The sequence below is a fragment of the Strix aluco genome, chromosome 1 (assembly GCF_031877795.1).
Source record: "Strix aluco isolate bStrAlu1 chromosome 1, bStrAlu1.hap1, whole genome shotgun sequence".
NCBI lineage: Eukaryota > Metazoa > Chordata > Aves > Strigiformes > Strigidae > Strix > Strix aluco.
In genome coordinates, this window is record NC_133931.1 from 38,572,083 (window position 1) to 38,597,006 (window position 24,924).

The window sequence follows — 24,924 nt, forward strand, 5'->3', positions numbered from 1 at the left end:
TCAAACTGACAATGTTTGGTGTGGGTTTTTCTCATGTTTTAGCCTAGTTTAATAGGTCAAGTGATATCCTAACTTTTACAAGTTAATGATTTAATTAGACTGAGTTACTTCATTTGAACTCTGGCATTCACAATAATGTAAGTTGAAGCACTTTCAACAGAGGTTTTGTCTCTGAAGACCAGGACTGCAGCAGAGGGTTTCGGGGCCAGCTGTTCTGAAGCTGTGGCCTTTTGGGAGCAGGGGTCTGTGCCACACCAAGGGACTGTTGGAACTCAGGGTACCAGAGGAGGGAGAGACCCTTAAACAAGAACCTTCCTGTTATGTTTGTGGTGAGGCATAAACTCACGGGTTCCCAATTTTTTTTTTTAATCTGAATGTAACAATTAACAGTGCTGTACTGTTCTGCAACTAATTCTACTGTTGTTCCTGCTGCACAGCAAGGTAAGTGGTCCAGTCCTGAAGGAGATGCAAGTAAGTTGTCACCAGTGATTTACAGTCACTATAACAGAATGTGAACTGTACGTTATCATGGTTGCTATCTGGCTGCTATTGTTTGTAGAGTACCACACATCACATACACAATGTTTAATTTAACTGCTTTTAATTTTATGTAGTGGCAATAGAGCATTAAATACAAAACTTGAAACTGAATTTAACTTTTGAAAAGGTGTTTTAAAGGCATTTAAAAGAACACGAAGATTTCATGGCCTGTCAGTAAGCCTGCTGGCAGAGTGTTTTGGAATGAAATGACATTGTGTACATATTAACACCATTTCAAGTTTCACACCAGGAAACATCCTTCTCAATTGTACAATCTACATTCCAGTTACAAGCAGCAAAGCTTCAGCCATCTTCAGTAACCATTCAGCTGTCTGTATTTAAGAAGTGCTGCTTTTTTCTTTTCCTAGAAAACAGCAGCTCCAAGAGGCACTTGTACTTGTTCAAATAGCCAGATCAACTTAGAACACTGAAATACCCAGACTCAGCTTTTTCTATACTCATCTACAGTCAGAACAAACCTTGGCTTCATTTAAGTGTGCAGCTAAGTTCTAGCTCTCTGGTTCTGAAACAGCTTTTTGCAACCTGAATTTTATTTTTAGCTTGAGCCCTTTCTACCTCTGTGCCTGGAGATGCAAGTTCAGGTCCTTGGTTAATGAACTAGGCCTGTACAGGTTTGGCAGCAAATAGCTGCTGTGGAAAGTCCCTGGAAAACAGGTTATGTGCAACAGCTTATACCATCTTGTTCCTGCAGACAGGACCGTGAGGGCTTATGTGGTCCCCAGCTGCTGGAAGCCTATCCAGGGACCCAAGACAGCTGGGGATAAGAAGGTGTCCACAAGCATCTCTTAGCACAGCTGAGATGAACAATATACTTTTGGCAACTTGCACCCCACAGTACTTTGTACCTTTTTTCTTATCTACACCACTTCTATGCTAGTTAACACATACTCTGACATTATTTATTTTACTCTGCTGCTATCTACTGGTTATTTCAAATTAACTGGACTAGCTATTCACAGAGGCTTCCACATCATGATTTACTCATCATGCACTCTTTACATCGGTCACAAGATGATACAAGAAGGTTTTGCTCTCTTACCCTTGCAAGCTCATTTGAAAAAAACAAAAGAAAACCCCACCCTGCACAAAAATGTGCTGCTACTAAAAATGTCTCCTACCAGGTGACCTCTGCAACAGGTTTAAGTTTTCACTTTTTCAGTAAGAAGCAGAATGCATTCAGGTTTTCTTTGGGCTAAAAGTTTGCTAAAATTAAGTTTAAAAGAAAGACTCTGACATGAAAAATTTAGTATTAAACTAAACATTGTAGTGCAAGTTACAGCTAGAGCTCAAATAACTGGTATTAAGAGTGTATCACTATTGTTATTAACATGTACACAAATTTTTAAGGTGGTCAGTTATGCACAAAGAATGTTCATATATAACTTAGCGTTAATAAGCTAAAACCACCACGTAAGTCTGAGTAGAAAGCCAGGTTTGAATACAAAATTAATACCTGAGTATAATGGTCAAATTTATTCCCCTTGATAAGTCACGTACAAACATGTTTAGTGCCTCAATTCTACACTTCACATTAGGTTCTTCCTGGGTTGTAAGAGACCACTCAGTACTAGTGCTATTTGCAACATAAAAGATTTCAGACAAAACAGCTTAAGTCTTTTGTGTAGTGATCTTAATATGTTAAGATTTTTCAATTAAAGTCTTCATTTTTCCTGTAGACTTCAGCATGTGCGGTCCAAACTGAGAAGGAAACCAGAAACATGTTCAGATTGCTTCCAACAGAAACTTAGTTGAACTATTATCCATTCAAGTTGTAAGTAAAACCAGAACTTGGGCAGAGATAATTTCCTTCATCAACCTGCTCCTCTGCATGTGGATTTCACCCACTTCATAGTCACAAAGTAAAGGGGAACTTGTGTCAGCAGCAGTCAGCTGAAACCACTCGGATGAGGCAGCTAACCATCTGCCGGAGCAGCTCTGACTAGCGATGGTTCGCTCTGCCACAGCAAAATAACTGCATCTGTCTTCTTTAGAAGTTGACAAGCAATTGCTCTAGCAGCAGTTTAACAGTATTTCTGTTCTTACTCTATTGTGCATTTTTGTGCAAATCCTTTTAAACTGTATCATACAAGGATATCACACAAGGACTGATCTAGCTAAGAAGTTACATATTGATAAGTAACTGATGACATGTTTATTAGCTCATCAAGGATCATCATTTTATCATTTAACAAATTAAAACCTTCAGTTTTCTTAGCTTTTGAGGACTTGATAATCCTTAATCTCAAAAGATGGACTGTAAATTTCAAAATTGGAAAGTCATGAAAAACCCATGTGTGAATTAAACATTGCCAACTCATGTTCTTTTCCTTAAAGCCCTGGAGATGACAGGAAACGTGATTGATTCTTAAGGAATATCTAGCCTTTTATTTATGAAGAACAGCCTGAACATTCCAGGAGTATACCAGGGGCTTAAACCAGAGGGTGAGTCAGTCAACATTAATAAGCTGAAGTACTCCTAAGTCCTGAAATTTGTGGCTTGGGAATCTTACTTTCCTCAGAACGTAATTCAGAGGGGAGCCAGATTTTGAAGTTTTATGCTCATTTTTCCAAACACACAAAGGGAAAAATAACACTTTCTCTCTGGTTCTATAGCACAAGGCTTCAAGGATTGCTTACTAACAAAACTGATCTGTATTAGCCTGTTTAAGTGTATATTGCTAGAAACTTGCATCTTGAACAGTCATAGCTTAAAAACCCCTTTAATTTCAAATCAATCTGAAATAAACTAGAAGCCGTTAACTTGTATCATGATGTGGATTTTAAATGTAATTTATTTTTATTTTCACACTATAAAGAAACTGCTTCTATTTACTCAGCATTTCCAGTCAGTAGAAGAAACTCACTATACCAAGCTACAGCAGGCATTCTGAACAATTTGCTTCCTGCATTCCTAGGAATAGCTGACATGTTTCAGGATCTTGCTTCAAATATCTGAATGGTTAAGATTGGTAGTAACAGGCAAAGTCTGTTCAGATTTGATTCTGGTATGAGCCCTTAGGAATCGAGTTTTCAGAATATCACATGCTCATGGCAACAGAAAATGTTTAAAAAAAGGAAACTGTAACAGAGCTTTTTAAACCTAGGGCCTAAGGAGTATACAATCGTAAGACTTGATACTAAAAGCATGATTGCCACAAATCCTGGCATATCAGTAGTACATAAGGTTTCGTGGACAGGGATACTAACTTATAGGTACTTGCATATGTTGGCAGAAAGACATACATTGGCTTTCATGACAACTATAATTTAGTCCAAGCATGTGTTCAGAATCACAATACTCACCAGCACTACCTCAGTCTTTGTCTTTGTTTCAGTCTTTGGAATCACCTTTTCTGTTTCACTTTGGCTATCATTTCGGTATCGATAAGCAAATTTCTTTTTGAGCGCTTCTGCTATTAATGCTGCAGGATCTGTAGGGTCAGCCACTTTAGATTTTGTACCTTCTGATGATCTAGAAAAGAAAATGAGAAGCATTAGCACAGTCCAAAACAAAGCTTTTAAAGTTGTGAATGTTTTTGCATTCTGTCAGGTGTTACACCTGTCTCACCTTGAAATAGTTCTGAGTCATAAAAACAAATCATTAATGCAAATACTAATACACTGACATTTTATATTTCGTACCTTTTCACTGAGCGTAGTTTCACGCTGTTCATGTCTTTGAGGATTTCTAGCATGTTTGGTATTTCAGACTTCTTTGGCCCATTTTCTGTCAGATTCTGTCCAGAGTTCATTTTTTTGTTTTTTCTTTCTTTAATAAGCTCAATGGCAGATGTACTCTGTTGTAGACCTGGGGGAGGGAGTGGTGGTGGAGGAGGAGGAGGTGGTGGTGGTGCAACCGAGACAGCAGCTGAAGCAACTTGACTTGACCCAACTACAAATAAAACATGCATTACATGTCAGTTTACTTGTAAATCCCCTTTATATCTCACAAATGCTCAGGTAAGAATATGACTATAATAGCTTCAATTATCTCCCCTCTGCCTTCTTTAGATTGCCACATAACTTCTTCATTCCTAAACCACCTCTGTAGACTCAACTGAAAAGCCACATCATAAAAATCCTTCTCTAAGAGTAAGAAGCGTTCTTTGAATTTCCAGTTCAAATTCCAGGCACATTCATGTCTTTACTGCAATGGGGTGGACAACACAATGTCTTTTAGTTATGTTCTGCTCCTAATGTTATCAGTAGTTCACCTTCCCCTGAGAGGCAGGTACTGAGCTAGAAGTCACATAAAATCTGCTATGTGAGCAGTGTTTTTTCTTGCTGATCACAAATAAGAAATTACCATAGAAGATTTTTAAATGTCAATTTAAGAGCTCAAATAGTGCTTAAATTGAGGCTTATTTCAGCTCTCTGAGGTCATCATCTGTCTGAATATAGTCTCATGATAACCTTGATTTCAAGTTCCCTATACTCTTTAGGTAAAAATTGATGTTATAAATATAATAGCAGTAATAACTTGACAAATAAATGAAGAAACCTCTGCTCAAATGCACCGTTAAAGAAACCAGCAAACCCAGATCAAACCAGAGTTCTGAGGCTTGGAGTATAAACTGTGTAAGGATATGTATATAGATAATACAGAGGAGTCTAGTCTGGGTACATGTAGCCATACACAGTGTCGTTACCGTGTTCTGCCAGAAGAGGGAGGTAAAGATGATAAAATCAAATCAAAATTTAATTTTCCTAATGGAGGTAAAAGGAGAATGATGAAAAATAAGTTTAGTTATTTCACAAGACCCCCACAATAATTACAATTCAAGAGTGAAACCACGTGATCCTTAAAACTGTTTCATAGTTTTGAATATGAACAGTTAAGGAAAAATAAAGTAACCATTATCGGTTCAGACAAAAGCTAAGCAAGAGCATCTGAAGAATCGGAATATGATTTTATACATAAACATATGCAAAACTGTACTTGCTAAGTGACCTTAGGAAAGAGTGAAAACCAAATAGCTCTCATCTGCAGTTGACAAAGGCCATCTCCCACTAATCTCTAGAGATGGTAGGCTTAGAACTGGAACGCAGTCAGAGGTGACAAAGAGGAGAAATGCAGGAAAAGAAGAATTACTCTGTTTACTACCAGAAACTGTGCACCACTTTTCGTTCCATCTGGACAATGTGTCTGATCCCAGAGATGATGCCAGTAAACAATCTCCTTTTCTGTTATTTATTTCATAAACTTGAGATGCATATTACATACTCCAGAAGTATAATTAGCATCTTGTATGATTATGATATCAGAGGGCCTATTTCATTACTGGAGGGGAAGACTTAAGCGTTAATAATTAAGTTACATTCTTTTAGTTTGGTTTAAGCCATCATGTTTATCATGAGCTTTGCTCTGAAAGCTGTTTAATACTTCTTTAGTCATCCACAGATTCAGAACTCTGGCAGACTTTCACACAAACATGAAGGCTTTTGGAATACTAGAAAATACAGAAAATCTGGCAGGTCTCTTGTCTTCAAGACCTATTCTGTAGCCCTTGGTTAGCATGCTACGTCTGTCTACCAAATTAACCAAAACAATATGGAGAAGTGTTCAGTGTTGCAGTATCTCACAAAAAAGAATTAGCACGTTACTAAAGGGATTAATTTTTGGTAAGAGTACAGCAAATTTAATACCTGCCGTCAGGTTCTGTTGTTCTTGCAAGATCACAATTTTAGCTATTTGTGCTCTTAAAGTGGCTAGTTCATTTTCTAGAGCACTGATCTTCTGCAGAGCTTCTTCATTTGCTGTCACTGCACTCCTGGACACTGATTCTTCCATGGGGTTTTGTAAGGACATCTGTCTGTATGGGGACTTTCCAGAATGATGTAGTTCACCTGAAAGAGGCTGGGCTGTTTTTGACCAAACTTCTGACCTGTAACAAAAATAGCACAAGATTCTTTTTTTAAAGGCTTTGTAATAGGTAAAAATTAAAGCAACGTTAATACAAATCAGGAATACAAGTCAAAAAACCTAACTTCAAAATTGTCTTTACACAAATTGCTTCCCCCAAGACATTATACAGCTTAAAGGAAGTAATAGCTTCACATCCTTTCTGTTTGCATCACTAGCTGTATTTTTTCTCTTCCCCTAGCCAGCTTTATGTGGAATCCTTGATTTCAGGAGAAAAAACGAATACATTCCTCCTCATCTCCAATCTATCTCTCTGCCTCACAGCTACCATGGTTTTTGTTGGAATCAAGATTTACATTTTTTTTTGCCCAAAGGCTACCATTTCTTCCCCCATGGGGTACAAGTAGTCACTTCTAGTTGATTCCTCTGGGGAAGGAAGTTTCTTAGTTCCACAGCATATTTTTGTACTTTTTGGACTTCTGAAGGGGCAGGCCTCCATTTTAGCAGTGCTGAGAGTACAGAGTACGTTAAACAGTTTAGTGTCACAGAGGTTGTTTATCAGTAAATGGGAAAGGGTCTTATATCTAGTTTTCTATCACAATAAATAAAATTATAGAGAAGAAAACTTCCTACAGTTTCAAAGAGTTCATAAGCTTCCCCCCCTCTTTATCACAAGAGCAAGAAAATGCAACTCCGTTGCCTTCCTTTATTACCACCCAAAGCTCAAGCTATGTTAAACACTGAGGCATTACCCAGAGCATCTGCAGTCAAATAAGTGCTTATAAAAGGTTATATTCACTGAAGACACCAAGATCTTAAAACTGTTTACTCTCAAGTGTCTGAGCAACCTGTTCTAGTTGAAGATGTTCCTGCTTATTGCAGGGGGGGGTTAGACTAGATGACCTTTAAAGAGTCTTCCAACCCAAGCTATTTTATGATTCTGTAAGTAGAATTGATAAGGATTAATGACAACAGATTATCATAAACATAACTGCAAAATATCAATCCTCCTTAACTTCAATCCCAAAGCTTCTCAGGCAGGTCAGGATTCCAGACATGAGAGTAAGAACAGTGGCTAGTGATATGACTTTTCAAAACGTGTCAATGGCTCCAAACTAATACAACTCAAGAGCCCCATCACTCTGAATGCATGGGTTAAGCTACCCTGGATGTGCATCATGTAAGATATGCAGTTGTGCTAGACTTGAAGCAAGAGCCAAGATTTAAGGTCAGAAGAAACCCTGTGCTCTGACCACCTCAATCCAGGATTAGATACACATTTGAGACTTCCACAACACTGACATCAGCACAACTTGCAGAAATTTATCAAGCAGAATTTAATATTATCAAGAATATTAAAATTCAGGTGTTGTTATCTAGATAGGAAGCATCCTGTTCTCTTCTCAGCTTTAGCTGCTCTCTATTCCTACAGTAGCCACCTCCCTCCTCTCCCTAAGTAAGGTGGAAGGAGCCAGTGGTCACTTCACTCTTTAAAATCTGCCTTCTAGAAACTCTTTAAAGGAGCAGAATAGCTAAACAACAAAGGGTATTTTCTGCTCAGAGCAGTAATGTCTTTTAAGGAAACATCTTGATTGGAATCTAACACTGTGGAAAAAATATTATGCTTGAATTGTCACTACTGCTCTCACTAGGGGTAGGGAAAAAATGATTTGTCATTTAGTTGCTTCCTCTATAAACTGCATTCACAGAAAAAACTATGTCTGCAAGACTGTTTACTGAATTATACAGTGAATATATATTTAAAAGTAACACCTATGTGATCTTGTCGAAACAGAGAATTTCAAATGCTCGGAAAACACCTAATGCATACTAGCTCCACTACATAATACTGTGCACAGATGTAATAAACGGTGCACATTGAAATACTCATATTTGCTAAGTAATTCACTTACCATGCTCCATTATAAGCTGTTTGCCTTAAGGTCACTATATATCTGCAGGATTATTTTAGTCCCATCCCACATCCATCTGTCCCCCTTCCCCCCTTCACATGCAGACATCTCAGCAAATATGCAAGTCCTACATCTTTCATAATAGGTTCTTTGAAGCACCAAAGAGCTATTCTCCCTGTTGTCTCCATTAAACATAATAGCTTTACAGTTCAATCCTTAGACAAAATGTTTCTGTGCAAACAAAAGTAGTATTGGCCAGTTAATTTCCTTTGCATCAAACAGACTTTACAAATAGTGTTTCCCAAACAAGTGCTGATCTCTGTGACTCCCCTCTGAGTTTGTGAAATTAATGTGGCAGTGCCAGAATGTTTGTTATGCAAAGCTTCACTGTGGCAAGTCATGTTGGAGGGCATCTAGGTCATTACTAACCTATTTTGTGCTTTCAAATTAAGAACAGTATCCTCCAGTAATCTCTGAAGCCAACAATCTGTGCCTTTCTCTGGATGGTTAGTTTGTTTAGAAGAAAGACTTCCTCCGCACTACAGAACTGTACCTTTGTTTCTGGCTAGTCTGAGCAGCAATTTGGGTAGGCTGGAATAGAGAACTTCGTTACTTCAGCCAACCTGTTTCATGCAGTTACAGGGCTACGCAGTGCTCTTGGTCCAACACAACAGTACCTAACCCACTGTTCTGGACACAGGTGCTCACATGCTTCCCTGCCAGTTTTTTTTTTTTAAAGATTAAAGATGAAATATAAACCATAATTTTTTAATTGTCTTTAGCAGGCTGCAGAGCCTTAATCAGAAAGGTCAAAAACAATTTGCCATTTACTGGATTGTTAGAATGACCATTGCTGCTAATTAGGAAGCTGTACACTACACCGCCCCATATTAATGAAAGTCTCAGGAGAACGGGAGAAACAGTGTTAGCAAGTGTGCTTTTTGTGAGGACAAGGTTGCTTGAAGCTGTCACATGCAATTCTCTGCAGTAAATAAGTAAATAAAAACAGTCTTGTATAAAGCCAGTCTCCTGTTTGTTCTCAAACCAGTCTTTCATTCATAACCCTGTTAGTCTAACCGCTACTACTTCTTTTCCAGCCCCTACCTCTTCTGTTGCTCTTCCCCCTCTCTTCTTCCAGCATCCAAGTGCTCTCCATTAATTGTAATGCACAGTAGATTCTCACTGGAGAGAAGCTACGTTTCTTCCTCTCAGTTCAGAAGTTCAGAGAGCAGATTAGAGGAGCATACCTGAGCCTTGTGGAGACTTCACCTTCTTCTTGAGCAACCCATCCCACATCTGCAAAGGAGGCCACTGCATCTTCTCTAAGTTGATTAGGATGGTTTCCTTCTGTGGCATGAGAAGTAAGCTAAATTTTAAAGAAAAGATTGAAGGTTTTAGAGTCACTATTCCCAGCCCAAATCAGTTATTTTACCTAATATTTTTAGTGAGGCAACATGTGACTATTAACACATACATGCACAAAACACATCTGTAGACTTGGCACACTTATTTCTGTCCTGGGCTTGGTCCAGAACCATTTCACCGACTTCAAACTATTCAGTCTAGTCTGCTGAACACTTTACAGAGGTTCATGGCTAACTACGTATACTATCACATGACACTACTGAACACTGAAAATGCAATGCAAATTGTTACCTTAGAGACATACAATCTTCAACATTCTCAAGTGGTTTGCTTTTTTAACCCAAATGATAGGTTTTTAAACTATATTAATGACCACTAGTTAAAAAAAAATTAAGGCTACTAGTGCTTCTTTTGCTTTTAGTATTAGTATTATTTTGAAAGTGAAATTCTGTTGAAGTGTGTTTCCCTTCCTCTACAACTTCCAGAACTTTTGTACAAGAATAAAGGTGTGTACGTTACATGGGGCACAGGGGGGGTGGGGGGTGGGGGCAAAAAGCCATTTCTACTAGCTCAGTAATCACAAAGACTTTGAGTGACAGGTAGGATACAATCATAACAGAATAGACTATTTGCTAACAATCTTATTTACATCATGTCAAACAAATTGACCATTTTCCAGCACAGTTCTGCCATTAGCTTTATAGCTGTTTGAAGCCAAAGGTGAGCAAGTCTACAGAGACTGGGATCTTTCTTAGATTTACAGTTAAATGACCTGAATGGAGATTTGAAAAATTGTTTGGACCATCAATACATGCTCCATAGCCATAACTATACAAAAGTATTTCAAATCTACTTTGAAATACTGCTTCCCTGGGTTAGACAAGGGTAAGTGTACTCAGTCACTGGACTACTGAGCAGCCTCGTCTCAGTACTTTAGCAGATACAAGCTACTCAAAGATCTTTCAGTAATTTCTTCTGCTCAGTCTGTCACCTTGAGTTACTTATCTCCAATGCAACTAAGCCACCTCTCTTGCTTGTATTACACACAATCCACTGGGCAAATCTGCACGTGTCATTCAGCTGTTTAAGTGCTGCCCGCTGCTGGTCATAGCCAAGAAGCTAGTAATACTGACAAAGATGGTGGTAGTATGTAACAGTCTGGGAAGACAGCTTGGATCCAGCCTGTTAGCACTTAGGTCAATTTTCAAGGCAACTCACCTCTGTAAGAGGAAATTATTATGAAACTATGAAATGTTAGCATTAACCTGAATTTGTATCAGAGCTATATCACAGTAGGACTGCAGTCTGGATAAGGTGAAACCATTTCTGAAGAACATCCAGAGATTATTTTCAGTTGTAGCCTTTGATACACAAGTCCCAGGAAGACAGGAGTTGTGCGTTTGGGGTTGTTTTTTCCCCAGGAGTTGTTACAAACAGCTTTGGAAATCGAGATTAGTCATCTTCACCTCACACTCTTGCAACTTGTATGTGAGCCTTTATCACAGCTCCCAGGAGTGTGTATTGGCACCATCAGATCATTTGGAAACAACAGGGTTTTTTCCAGGTAGCATCAGCACAGATGGTAATATGTTTATCACATTAACAGTTGTGCCTAATACCATCACAGTCTGCCTCTCTTTAAAACAGTCTAGAGAATACTACATTGCATGTTAGGATTTTCATTGTTTGAGGCTTCCTTGGCTTTTTTTCTTTTTTCAAATAAAAAGAAATTTTCATGACCACAGCATCTGTATTAATGTTAATGGCAATTTAAAAAATCTGTAACACATTAGCCACTTCTTGCAGGTGATACAGATTTTCCTGCTGATAATGGCCACATGAGGAACTATTACCATGACAAGATTGAAGGCACATTTAAATAAAGGCACTACACATACTTGCATCAAAAATAATTTTATAAATCAACAGTAAGGAATGCATTTACCACTGCCAGGTTTCCTGCATTGTGAGATAAATAACTTCTAATCCAACATTTAGCAGCAAGCCTTCTGTTACATTGTGATGAAAGTTTCTTCTTACTTTTTTATTCTATTTATATGTAAACAGAATCTGCTTGTTACCCCATATACAGATGTTTCTTTTCTCTATCCCTAAAAACAAGGTCTTCCACAGCAGTGGATTTTGAATTTCAAGCTAATGCAAGATTTTTACTTTCATTTAAAGGTTAAAAGCCAACACCCATCTCTCAAAACCTTTCCCTGTCTGCAGAATAAAACTCTGCTGAGGAGAACTTGGACAACTGCTCTGCCAGCACCTGAAATGGAGAACTGAGAGCTGAGAGTCCTAGTTCTACCAGATGACAGGAACTGCATGAAACAGTGAAAGTAGCCGGCTTTTTTGTCTCTGGAAACTATGTAGTTTGTTTACCCCATTTATTCCTCCACAGGCTTTTTTGCCTATTTCAGTGTGCATGTATGCTGCACATGGACTTGCATGCCTGTGGGTTTCAGACCCATTACTCCAGGAATTTCTGAAGAAAAGAATATACACACTGTACTGTTTTGGCTGATGTCATAGAATATCTCAAGTTGGAAGGGACCCATAAAGAATAACCTACTCCAGCTCCCAAAGACTCAGCCTCAGCACTGTTTCTGCCCCGTTTCGAACCAGGGACCTTTTGCGTGTTAGGCAAATGTGATAACCACTACACTACGGAAACGCAACTGGAAACAATTAAAGCGGGATCCCTACTTTTTGTTTGCTCCGGGAAGCAGAAAGTAGAACAACTATTTTTATACCTTTAAGGATAGAATAAAAACTCTAATTTCAAATTACTAATACAGTTAGATAATAGACATGTGGAAAGACTTCTTTAAGTAAGACAAACTTGCTATGATTTTTCAAATTAGCCCAGTAAATTCTGAGGTTTGCTACATGCACACCAATTCCTTAGAAGTCTTTTACTGAGTTACCAGATTTCCATCAGACAAACAAGAGAAGCATGGGACTAGAACAAAGATGCTGTAGCTGAAGGATACTATCTTGAGAGACAGTATTGTAGGTTTGGTCGAATCTACCTAGGCTATACTGGCAAGTTTAACTATTTTCTCCTAAAGACTACATATAAACCTCAAAAATATGACATACAAAAGAACTATATGAACCACTTTCATTTGTTCATGCGGTATAGAGTAAGCTCTGTCACCACTTACTGAATACATAAGCAGCACTTAGCAGTTAATCTAAATGTTGACTATGGCAAGATCCATAGAGACAGATACTACAACACTCAATAGACCTCAAAAAATCAAAAGGTTACGCTACTACTCTTTTTTTCAGACTAGCTGAACAAAAGCATGCTAGAAGAGAAGAAAGAATGAACATAACAGATACTCTTTCAGTATCTCTTATCCATTTATCATAAGGAAAACGAAGATCTGTGGAAAGTTTCTGGCTCTTGGATAACGTTAGAAACACTGATGACATACATGCACCCTCAGATGACGCAAGTAAGGTTTGCTTTGGTTTTTAAATAAAGTGACTTACAGCAAGGTTCAGTGCATGGTCCTTTCATAATATAGCTAAAGCTGGCAAGAAAGAAAGAGGAAGAGACAGCTATAGGAAAGCATCAGTTACAACAGCATAAAAACAATCGAGACCAGTATTGAACTTCACTACAGAATCTTAATGATGAGATAAAGACATAAAAAACAGGTGTTAGCATCACACTTTTACACGTTCAGCAGTTTATATATTAAAATAGTTTAACCATATAAATTTCAATGTGTTTCAAGGCTCAAATTTGGAAATTCCTATTTCTAGTTCAATCAACTGACAAGTGTACTTCTATTTTTAGGATCCTTTCATCTAATAGATGATGAATGTTTATACTTAGTGTGCATAAAATCTACACAAAGCCGACTGAATGTCTCTTTAAGAGGAAAAAAGGGCAAATATTTTATTTATTCTAACACAGAATTCAGGAGAAGATATATATATATACACATTTTTATTTCAACACTAAAAATATTCAGGAACAGATTCCCCAGATGTATCTTATAGCTCTTTGCAAGAACATAAACCAGAAATGTCTTCTTTTATGTACCATATTAAGAGAAGGCAGTATTTGGCTAACTATCTACAAATGCGCATCACCTTCCCTTTACAGTAGAGAAAATAAGACACATTACACGAGAACTTCACTTCCTTTCAAATCTGAGGCATATGGAGCCTTATTGCTGGCATAACTACTATTAATTATGTATCCAAAAGTTTAAATCCAGCATGTCAGTTTGTTGGCCTTCTCACCTGTACAGATCTCCAACCCCACAACGTATATATTTATTTTTTTAAGCTTCGCCACGCCACTAGTAGTGGGAGATGGTTGCCCCCCTAGTTCCTCAACGTAATTATTTAAGAGAGGCAAAATGTTAGCATGGCTTTTACTATCACACCAAAAAGGCTTCTATGGAATCTGAACGATCTGATTTTGTTACTATAATTTCAAGTCTAAATATTGTTCATACATTTCATATAGGATAAAGAAATTAATTTAAACAGTGAAAAACTTAGTTGTGTGGAAATTACCTTGTCTTAGTGAGGGTGATGATTCCCACCATTCATCTTTATGTTCCCCACCCTTGCTCTCTCAGCTTGAGTTTCAAACACTAAATTTCTCCAATTCTATACCCACCCCCTATCCTTAACACAGAGTTGAAGAGATTATGTGTAACAGCTTCCACTTCCCCATCTGTTCCTGAAAGACTTGTTATAAAAAGCAAGGGTGTTCTCCTCCTTAAGCTTTTACCCTCACTCTTCACCCTCCCACTATACACAGTTGAAGTTAAAAAGCAAACAATTCAGCTGCACAGAATTGATGTTCCCCTTTCACCTATACAGTGCTAACCTTGTATATAAGATAAAAGCAAACAGGATATTCATGTTATTTTGTTCCGAATTTTTTACTTTCTGATGAAGTTGGTTATCTTCCCAAATATTTTTAATTAACACTGTTCATCTTTACATGCCTCTTAAGCCTAGCTTGTAAGTAGTTTATAGAAATAAGTTACAACCATTTTTCTCTTTTATGAATATATTTTTTTCCAAGAATAACTTTTTACCTCATTTTAACCCAAGAATAACTTATTGCCTCATTTTAAAAGTTCCAATTTCCTTAGGAAAAAAACATCTGTTTCAAGTTTCATTATGTGTGTTACTGCAACACGGATTCAGGTTTTAGGCAGTACAGAACCTGAAGAACCCACATTTGGAAAAAATCTGAACTGGAAGTGGGAAGAACCGAAGTAAGCTAATTCTCCTATGTGCCCACTTTATCATATTCTCCTTTTACAAATCCTCTAGTCATTTATTTCAACGAACTGCTTATTTCCTTAAAATCTTTTGATGGAAGAACAAATCCCTCTCTCGGTATAGCGAAACACGTATTCTAAACTGTTGAGAATACCTACCTGAAACTGAACTCTTGGACACTGTATAAGAGAGAGGTTAGTACCAATTTTTCTTACAATACTCCGAGATGAACCATAAGGCTTGCTTGACCATAGCACCTAGATGGGAAAGAAAAAGAAGCCAGCTCTTAGGTAACTGATTTTTATATCATATTGGAATAGTTTTCCCTTATCCTTCCATACTATGCTAGTGCTAAATATATTTAAATACATTTAAAATACATGTATTTGAAATACATAAAATACATTAACATTAAGGTTATTCGTTTCACGCTAGAACAGACTATATAGACACTGAAATTTGTATCAGTGAACTCCTTACATTCTATACCCAAACTGGCACAAAATTTGGTTTTGTCATTAAAATATATCTATAGCTGTGTAAGTTCAACACAGCCTTTGCATTAAGTGTAAATTCAAAGCAATAAATGAGGTAACACTGAAAGATTCAAGAGTTGGAAGCATCTTCAAAAGCATAATTTGTCCATTTTCAAGGCAATAAAGAATCTGCACTGGGTCAGACACCTCTTTTTAAGGTGTTTGAAGAAAAGCCACTCAATCATGAAAAATCAATAAAGTTACATAATTCTACATTTCTCAAAATATATTTTTCTTTTTTAATTGAGACCTCTTCTCACATGGGAATACTGTCTACCAGTCTTAAAAATAACTATCAGCTAGGCTAAGCATGAAAATGTAACTGTAAAATTAAAGAGCAAAGAAGAGTAAAAGGGGGGAAATAAATATCTAAGAATGAAACTTTGACCCAAAAAAAAAAAAAAAATACATTCACATAGAGAAAATTGCCCACAACACCTCAACACACCTGGCTTCATCAGAACTGCTTCTACTACAAGTCAGATTTCTTTTGTGTTGTTTCAGCAGGGATTGAATTTGCTTTCTTTTTCTGCACTTAATGACAGGAACGTTTGCTCTACTTTTACTATAGTTGTATGCAACAAAATGAGACTTGTAATCCTAGGAGAATACTACAAATTGTGTGAGAAAAGAAGCAAGAAAAAACAGAGAGAAGTAAGAAAGATTTCAGCACAGGGAAAGGCAACAAAAACAACACAAAGAAGAATAATAATGGGAAGACTGTAACACATAGTACATTGTTAGTAAACAATCAGAACACTGTATGGTAATCTAAAAAACTTGGCCAGTGTTTACTTATGGTTGTAGATAGAAATTTACTACTCAGACCTTAGTTTTTAAAGGCTCATAGCTTCAGGCAAACTCAACATCCTGTTAAAAGGTTGCCCAACAAAGAAAGCTTAGATAAAATCCAGGCTATTAATACTGGAACAACCCTCATCTGGCATGGCAATACCTGATCAGCGTAGTGCAGCTGTGGGAGTTTCACAACACACTGAACAACATTCTGATATACTAAGCAAAGATGACTACTCTTAGATTTTTTGATGGTTCTATTAAAAAGAAAAATTTATGCTCCCTGGTATTTATCCCCAGGTTATGTTATCTCAGAAGCTTCACACAAACATTTTGCCTATTTCTAAACAAGTATCCTTCCTTCCTCTGGCTTTATTGGACTGTATAAATTTTGACAAAATAGATGTGCCTTGCATGTTTGCTATGCTAGGTCCTCACACAGAGCTGCAATTTTGCCATTAATGCACTCGGACCCATTTTTTACATTCTATGAAATATACATTCTCTTGCTTAATATGCTGCTAAATTTGAACACAAATTTTTTCAAGGCTGAGTACTCTATTGATTCTGCACTTTGGATGCCTCAAAGACCTCACATTTGTGACTATTGTGTTGCTGTTTGTCTCTATGTCTGAACAAATAGCAGGTAGATCAGTAGCCTTCAAGAAAAAGCCACTGACAAGCAGTACCGCCGTAATACAGCCTCACTATTCGCAACAGATTCTGATGTCAGAAGCAGAACTGTTGGCGACAGCCTCGAAGTAATGTGTCATTGGAAAAAATACTAGTCAAGAGAAGGCTTAATTAATTACAGAAGTACTTCCACAACAGCAAAAGAGCCTAGACTACATGCTGTATTACCAACCTAAGTACAGTGCATTTTAAACAAGTGGCAAAACTTGTTTAGAGATTGCTCAGACCACAGACAAGATGTTGATTAGCACCCAGATCCGCAAAAATATTTGGTGCCCAAATGCCCTTGGGGTTGTTCAATAACAGTGGTTTGGTGCACCAAAACTTTTAATGACTTCAGTTTTGGTAACTCAAGATATGCTGGGACAATATTTTCAGAAAACTGCATGCAAGCTGTGCCACAAGGTATGCAAATAAAGTCAGCATGCCGCTCAGCTGAGCTAATAAGTCTCAGCACTGCTCTACAACAACTTCTTGACTTGAAGCACTGGCAGAGCAAGTCTGCACAATATTACTTAGTCATAGCCTTTTATTGCATCAGTGTTTTGCTGTTGTCCAGAACAGCTGACATTTGGAAGTGTAACTGCATTATCACAAACTTGATACAAATAGAGAACGGGGGGGAAACAGATTAAAAACTTGTTCCCCCCACCCCGAGTTAGGCTGAAAGATGTTACTGACAATGACCACAGCAACACCCATGGCAGTCCAGCATACTCATAATTTGAATTTTCAAAGTTACACTGCATGAAATCTCAGACCAAAGTTTGAATAAAATCCTAAAATACAGATTCTTATTGGTAATTTTAATTTACAATGTATAAACATTTTGCTCTCCATAGATTCACAAGATTGATAAAAGGTTCTACCACAATAATCCAGAGTAAGAACTGCCCTTCTAAGTACTGCACATAGCTAGCTGTTAAGGATTTCCCCATTGTTAAAACGTTAAAATATTTTGACAATTTACAGGAATTATTGCACTGAGGTCAATACTTGTACTTAAAATAGCTTCCTAAAGGTCCCAGTGACAAAGCAGTTGATGTGTAGCAGATCTCTCTCCCTGCTAAGCATTCAAAGAAAACTTTGTATACACTTTCCTCCGAGAGCTACGCATGCACATTCCTCTGTTTCCCCTGTAAAGAACACACTCGTGTTGCTTTCATGTACTGTAACACTTTCAGGAGAAGTAAATATAGCACAATTATCATCATCTCAGTTTCATGCGGCTTTTCATATCTCCAAGGTAAGAGCAAAGAAATAAGATTATTCAAGAAGTAACATCACTGTTAAAAATCAGTTGAAAGATTTCCTCAACTTCAAAACACACATAGAAGTCCAGAATGAAAAGCAGTGTTTACAAAGTAAACAGTTTGTTAGAGCTAGAAGGAACTGCATGGTATTTTAACACATATATTACTCAGTACTTCAGCGTCCAAGTAGTAAACATCATACTTTTTCAGCAATGCAGAATCATACAAGTATTGAGTATATTTCAAGTGTTCTGCTGGAATAGATAAGCACAAACTAAAATATATTAAGTGCTTTCTATACCTGATTTTCTGAAAACATAAAGCACGTTTGAAACACTTACTGATTCCATGTTTAATCCAACTTGTTCAAAAGCCATCCTAATTAAGCGCTTAAGCCAGCAAATCATCTGGAATGCAAAAAGCCTTTCCAAACTTGGATTTAAGCCTTCCAAAGCCCCAGAGCTGCAGAGGTTCCATAGTACTTCTGAAACGAGAAACATAAGAATTTTAGATGCATGTTGTGGAACATATACAGAAGTAAACTGCTATATGTATTCCTAAAAAAACCCAAGCTTTAGAAACAGTTACTGAAAACAAGACATTGTGAGGTGACAATTCCTAGTCCTGCAAAGCATAGCTTTCAGAAGGCATTTACTTAATACAGGTGACAAGGATTTTTAGTAGTGTCATTTCTAAGAAATCAAAGCCATTGCAAAGTTAATGCTTAAAAAGCTGGGGAAATTATTGCTCACTTGAGCTTGGACAGATGATGGTGTTCAGCAACTCTAAGTGAGCATGGAACATTATGGAAGGCCTGCAGCTGGAGACTAGCACTAAGATTGAAGGGCCATACTCCTATCTAAACCTCATTTCTGTGCAGGAACAAACTACAGAAAGCTGATCACCTCTCTTCATTCACATTCTCTGACAGCTTTGTTGTTCCCTCCTTTTTCCCACAACTGAGGAGAGGAAGAAAACATGGAAAAATGACTAATGCAAGAAAATGACAGGAAATAGTGTAGATGTGCAACCTGAAAATATTCAAGCGATTTATAAAGTTGGACAGATTTCAAATGCTGTCTATTTATATGCACTACCATTCACTTAAATCAAGATGGTTTTTATTGCTCCTCTAGTGAAAATAGTGTAGTTTTTCTTTAACTGTGTTCGACACCAGTCATAACTTGGACATCACTGAGAAGTGTATGCCACCACCAACAAAATGGAAGCCATAGATTTGGGTTTACGTTTGTTTTGTGTATCAAGCTAGAAACAACACTCTGTTGAACCACCCCGAGCAACATATTTATAGTATGAACAACAGCGTTGCTGAAACCTCTATATAAATACAGAGTGATGACTAAAGCAATGCAGCAGCAAGGAACCGGTACTTGGGAAGTTTGAAAGTCACGAGATGGAAAAGCTATGCTGTTTGAAAGTGCCCACAAGCATTACAGTTAAACTATCACTGTTTCCATTACGAATGTTTTTTTCAACAGTTTACGGTTCCTTAGTAATAACCTGCTTCTTGGGGAAACTTGGCAGTGCAATTCTACAGTTATCTTTTTTTAGACATGCTTAAAAAAAAGGTTGATATTTGTTTCTCATCACCACAGAAAGTAAAAGACATTTCCTAACAGGAGTTTCTTTTATTTCTGAATAAGCTGGGAAAGCTCCTTTAAAAAGGAAAACCTGTTCCAGAAGTGTGGTACACATGATGCAATCTGCCTCATTCCAAAGTTCAGACTTGTTGAACATGTAGTGTGGAAATCAAAGAGAAGGAAAACGGAAGCCCTGTCAAGATACTGAAACAGAGAAAAAGAGGTAGAGACTGTATTGCTGAGCAATTGCAAGGACAGGGCTGGCTGGTAAAGGCAAGTGATAGGACTATAAAGGGGTGACTGTATCCTGATACATTGCTTGTTCAACAGCTAGCCAGGTCATTAGTTTAAAAATCCCACGATGTAGTCAGAGTCACGTTTTGTTTCAGGAAGTGAAGGAAGGAAAGGTACTATTTTGTTTCTGATCAACTGGGAGGTCTGAGTATTTAATAACAGAGACAATTTGAACAGAATTGAAAAGAGAGTGTTAGAGCTTCCTCTGAGGTAATCAGGGCAGGTCTAGAAAGTTTCCATAAACTCAAGAAACTGAGAGGCAAAGAGGTAAAGGAATGACACAAAACCTGACAAGGTAACCAATTAAAGTCACAAAAGCAGATGCAGAAAAAAAAAGTAGCATAATTATCAGGATGACAGAATAGTATAAAGTAGTAAGTTAAAAAAGGCTAAGGTACAAAATAGGTTCCAGCTTACATGCCCAGAAAAAAATCCTACACATGTATTAGGAGTAAGCAGGAGACAAGAGATACAGCCACGATGTAAGAGGAGAGGACAGAAAGCAATGAGTGATATCGATAGTATGTTCTATGTTTTCACTTGAAGACGGTAGAAAAGACAGAGACACATGTTAGAATGGGTTACAGAAAACTCTGGAAAGCTATAAGCATCCAGGACAGCAGTGTCTACTGAAATTCACCTTGAGCAGCTCAGCAATGAACCAAAGCAATTTCTGAAATATTAGTGATTACTTTTAGAAACTTTTTCAATGAGATGCAAAAGACCCAGGAATAAAAGAAGCAGCATGATGACACAAAGCACCGGGAATAGTCTCAAATACTTATCCTGCCCTAAACCATTTAGGTGACCTTTTATAATTCCAGGTTCCAAGACTCTGATGACTGAACACAAAAGAGCATTCATTTAACAAAACTATTTCAGTAAAATGGTTATTTAGAGTCCACATTATAAATCATTGTTTCTTCTGTAGCCTAAATACTTAAGAGAACCTAAGACTGGGATCATCAGCTCCTTGTTCTTGTCAATGACCTGTTCTCTGCTTTTGCAGAAGAAAGTGATCAAAGTCAATCTGTAGGAGTGCAGAGTACCAACCAGTTCCTGGATTAATTTCCTAACTAAAGGAAACCACCATGTTTTAACAACCTCCAGCTAATTTGTTATCTAAAAGGAGATCTAAGAGGAGAATGCTTCTATCAGCTTGATATTTTTATCAGATCTATTAATTTTACAAAATTATGCCCAAACTTCATACTCATTTCTTTGCAACTATATTGCACTATACCTTTCTTCATAAATCTCAGTTATTTCACAACTGTTTTATGTGTCAAGAACAGAAAAGGTTCATTCCAAAAGAAACTGCTGGACAGCAAGAATGAAAACATTAGCAAATTTTTCTCTCATGCTCTGTATACATGCCAATTTCAGAAGCAGGAGCCACATGTTTATTGCTTTTAGCAAGCTAGAATAATACCACTTTTAAAATAGTGATGCTTGTTTTATTTATCCTCCATCTTCTTTACGCTAAACTAAAAATAGTAGTAGTTTAATTCCCCTAAAATTTCCGCAACTCAATTACTATAATAAAATGCCCTGAGTGATAATAATATTGCTATAAAACATGGTCCTTCTGCTGTGCTTAAGCAAAACTATTGCAACAATAAGCAGTAGTCATTGGCAAGATTACTGAAAGCAGTTAGAAGAGTAATAACACAAAGAATTACACTTCACTGCATAAAGCATGTGGGGGTTGGAAGGTCATGGGTTCTTCATCTAGAAAACTCACACTGAAATTAGCAATGCTGAAGAAGTTTCTTTCTGATATAGAAACATGTAGGAATTCCTTGGTTCAGAAATGAGGAGGTCTACATTTCTGAGTGTTGGGATTCTCACTTTAACCTCCTTGAACTCTCTTTTGCACCTACTTCTCCCAACCTCTTTTGCAGGTTTCATTCAGTACTGTCATATCAAATATCAGTCTACAAAGCTGAGAGATAATACTACTTATAAATTACAAAATGTTCATTAAATAAACATAAAGGCTCTGGCAGCTGTACACATAAGGCATACCACTCAGTAAACATGAAATGAAGCCCTTTGCCAGGCTTTCTAGTGAGTCCTACACATGAAAGATGAAAAGGAAAAAAAAAATCAGATGCAACTGCTTTCAAATTTAAATTCTTCTATGTGTACTTTCCAACATTGTATTTGTCCAAGTCCCTTTCAAATTCTGAGTTCTCGCTCTTAAAAAGAAATACTATATTCATATTTTTCTCACTGAAGGAAGTTTCTCTCATTCATGTAAGAGCCACAAAAAAAGAAAAGAGAATGACTTAATGGGCTTGATGCAGCAGATCAGCCATAAAGAATAAATAAATGCATGAAGTCTCAAAAATGAAAGGTCTAGTCTCTAAATTGAAAGGGTATGTCTAACATAAAAAGCACAAAATTTTCAAAGCAGCATGGTTTCAAAGGAATAACAAGCACATCAAAAATCACATTCAAAAAGAGCAGGTTCCTCCTTATTGTAGCAGCAAACTAGGGTATGCATATCTTCACAGTCTTTAAGACTGACACATGACCCAAGCTCATCTCATGAAATTATATCCATAAGGAAACATATTAAAGAAGTCGTAAAGAAAGACAAAGCCAACAATAAATTATCACACCAACAGCAAGCTAAACAGGCAGAAAGAATCTTCTGATAAAGAACTAGACTATCTCCCAGATCAACACAGACCAGTTCTAAGTAGTGTAAGTATTTGGCAGAGATCACACAGCCAAATACAGAGGTCTAGTTTTTGGCTTGGAAGCCACAAATAATGAAGTGCTCTACTACTTTCAGAAACACTGGTTTGGAAAGATACACAAAGAGAGATAAAAGACAGTGAATACTACAGAGACAATCAAGGGCTTATCTAAGCTAATATCGGCGTGAAATCTAAAGCAAGAATTGAAAATACATACTTGCAGTAGAAGTTGCTAAAGCTTTCTTAAAAATATAGCGCAGTCATCTATACCTCAAAGTGCAAAAGCATATTCATCACATCTTACCCATGTTACCATATCTTGCCAACTAAGGATAGAGAAGAAAAAAAAAAAATCCATGTTTCAACACTAGTTTAATCAAAAGCCTTTGCTCAGCAGAAATTATACCTACACGGTACAATATGACACCATGGAGAGGTAAGTGAAATCCTTCAACATCTCTAAACCACATGGTATTATACTACACAGACATAACCACACACCTGTGCTTTCCTGCCAGACATACAGACCTCCCTAGCCATTGCGTGAATGCAAGTCCTGTTACATCTTTGAGAAACAAGAGCGTGCAAATTTTATTAACAAAAGGGTGCATTTGTCTGAAAAAGCATTTTAAATGTTCAATTCCCCCCCTCCCAAATCTCTTTTTGTAACAATGCTGAGTCCGTACACACAGCAATCATATTTCAGCTAGTGACCTCTGTGAAGAAACTGATTTCAATTCAGCAACAGTTAACTGGAACTTTTAGAGCTGATGTGCAGAAAACTCAGCTCCCTCCTTTTTTATCAAAGGCAATGGGTATGAGAAAACAGAATTATTTGCTTTTCATCTAGTCTTTGTAAGACTCGTCTTCACAAGAGCTACAGAGGACTATGACTGTCTGAGGACAGCATGTAACTATTAATGAAGTCTTGCTGACGCTATCAAACAAAGATCAATGGATTACGGTTGATGTCAACATTCAAGCTCTACTCACAGTATTTGGAATTTCGACAGCTTGTTAAACAAAATAAAAACAAGCATCTAGCAAGTTACTTATTTACAACAATTGCAGAAGAACCCGAGCACAACAACAGTTATCACTAAAGGTATACAAAGTAAGCATCATAAGTTTACAGAAAAGGAAAATAAACATCAGACCCCTTAAGACTCGGCTCCTTTTCCCTTCAAGTGTTATTTCGGTATTTCAAAGCCTCCTTAAAAAACTTTCCTCAAACTTTTCCTGTTTATCACCAGATTGTCTTTTACTTCATGATCTTCCGTGACGGATCACTTCCATCACAGGAACATGAGAGGGTTTCAGTTTCGGTCTGCTTGCCTGCAGAAACGACGGCTTCGAACCCAACACCCCGAGCTGTTTCCACGCTGCTCTGCTCCTCCGGAAAGGCGGCGCAGGCACGGTACCTTCGCAAGGCCGCTGCCTGCCCGGCACCTGCCCTGCCGCGGATCGGCCCTCGGCACTGCCACGCTCCCTGCGGGAGGCGGCGGCGGCTCCATCCTGCCGCCCAGCCCGGGGCCAGCAGCCATGAGCGGGGCCGCCCGTAGCGGCCTGGACCCACTTCCAGCCAAGCAGCACCCCGACCTCCCCTCAGCGTCGACCCGGGAGCTCCTGAGGACAGACTCCATAGAAGGACACTCCCTCAACCACCTCCCCCGCCCCTCCCAGGGCTCCCAGTCTGAGGGGGCCCCGGCTGAGCCGGAGGAGGGAAGCAAGCGCTGCCCAGCCCGTCGGCGGCAGCGGCCCGCAGACAGAGAGAGAGAGGAGTGATAAGTACCGCAGCCTGCGGGCTCGGGTCGCGTTCCGCCACCCATAACCAGAGGCGACGAGAGGGGCTGTACAGGAGGAAGAGGAAGGAGGGCCGCACTAGAGAAGGGACAACCGCCACCCGCCTCACCCACCGTCCGCCGTGGCCGCGCTCTCTCACCCGCTTCTTCCACCGCGGCTCACGACCCCTCCCACCCCTCCCCGCCGCCGGCAGCCAATCCCCGGTCACTCCGGCGCCATCCCGACCAATAGCCGCCCTGCCCGCGGGGGGGGCGGGACCTCGAGCGCC

General features: G+C 38.3%; 1 protein-coding gene and 1 non-coding gene across 4 annotated transcripts; both read right to left on the reverse strand.

Moving 5' to 3' along the window:
- Window positions 1–584: 584 nt before the first annotated feature.
- Window positions 585–24,826, reverse strand: MTFR1 (mitochondrial fission regulator 1). Of its 3 annotated transcripts, none has more exons than XM_074818230.1 (8): window positions 24,770–24,826; window positions 18,592–18,734; window positions 15,132–15,230; window positions 9,585–9,703; window positions 6,208–6,446; window positions 4,204–4,453; window positions 3,865–4,033; window positions 585–2,259 (listed from the first exon to the last, which is right to left on the reverse strand). In XM_074818230.1, the coding sequence occupies exons 2-8, from the start codon at window positions 18,655–18,657 to the stop codon at window positions 2,200–2,202; spliced, it is 1,002 nt and encodes a 333-aa protein (XP_074674331.1). In that variant the 5' UTR covers window positions 18,658–18,734; window positions 24,770–24,826; the 3' UTR covers window positions 585–2,199. The 3 variants fall into 3 exon arrangements, with proteins under 3 accessions (XP_074674331.1, XP_074674341.1, XP_074674351.1); XM_074818240.1 differs by having other exon boundaries at window positions 24,796–24,814; XM_074818250.1 differs by lacking the exon at window positions 24,770–24,826 and adding an exon at window positions 23,071–24,093.
- Window positions 12,310–12,382, reverse strand: TRNAV-AAC (transfer RNA valine (anticodon AAC)). Its single transcript has one exon. It is a non-coding gene; the product is annotated as a tRNA-Val (tRNA).
- Window positions 24,827–24,924: the final 98 nt, after the last annotated feature.

Excerpts from the sequence above, each read along its gene's own strand:
- MTFR1 (XM_074818230.1), bottom strand. The coding sequence starts at position 18,657 with ATGATTTGCTGGCTTAAGCGCTTAATTAGGATGGCTTTTGAACAAGTT. Across the intron at positions 9,704-15,131 it reads GTCCAAGAGTTCAGTTTCAG|CTTACTTCTCATGCCACAGA; the intron begins GTAGGTATTCTC and ends TTTAAAATTTAG. Across the intron at positions 6,447-9,584 it reads GAAGTCTCCACAAGGCTCAG|GTCAGAAGTTTGGTCAAAAA; the intron begins GTATGCTCCTCT and ends TTTTTGTTACAG.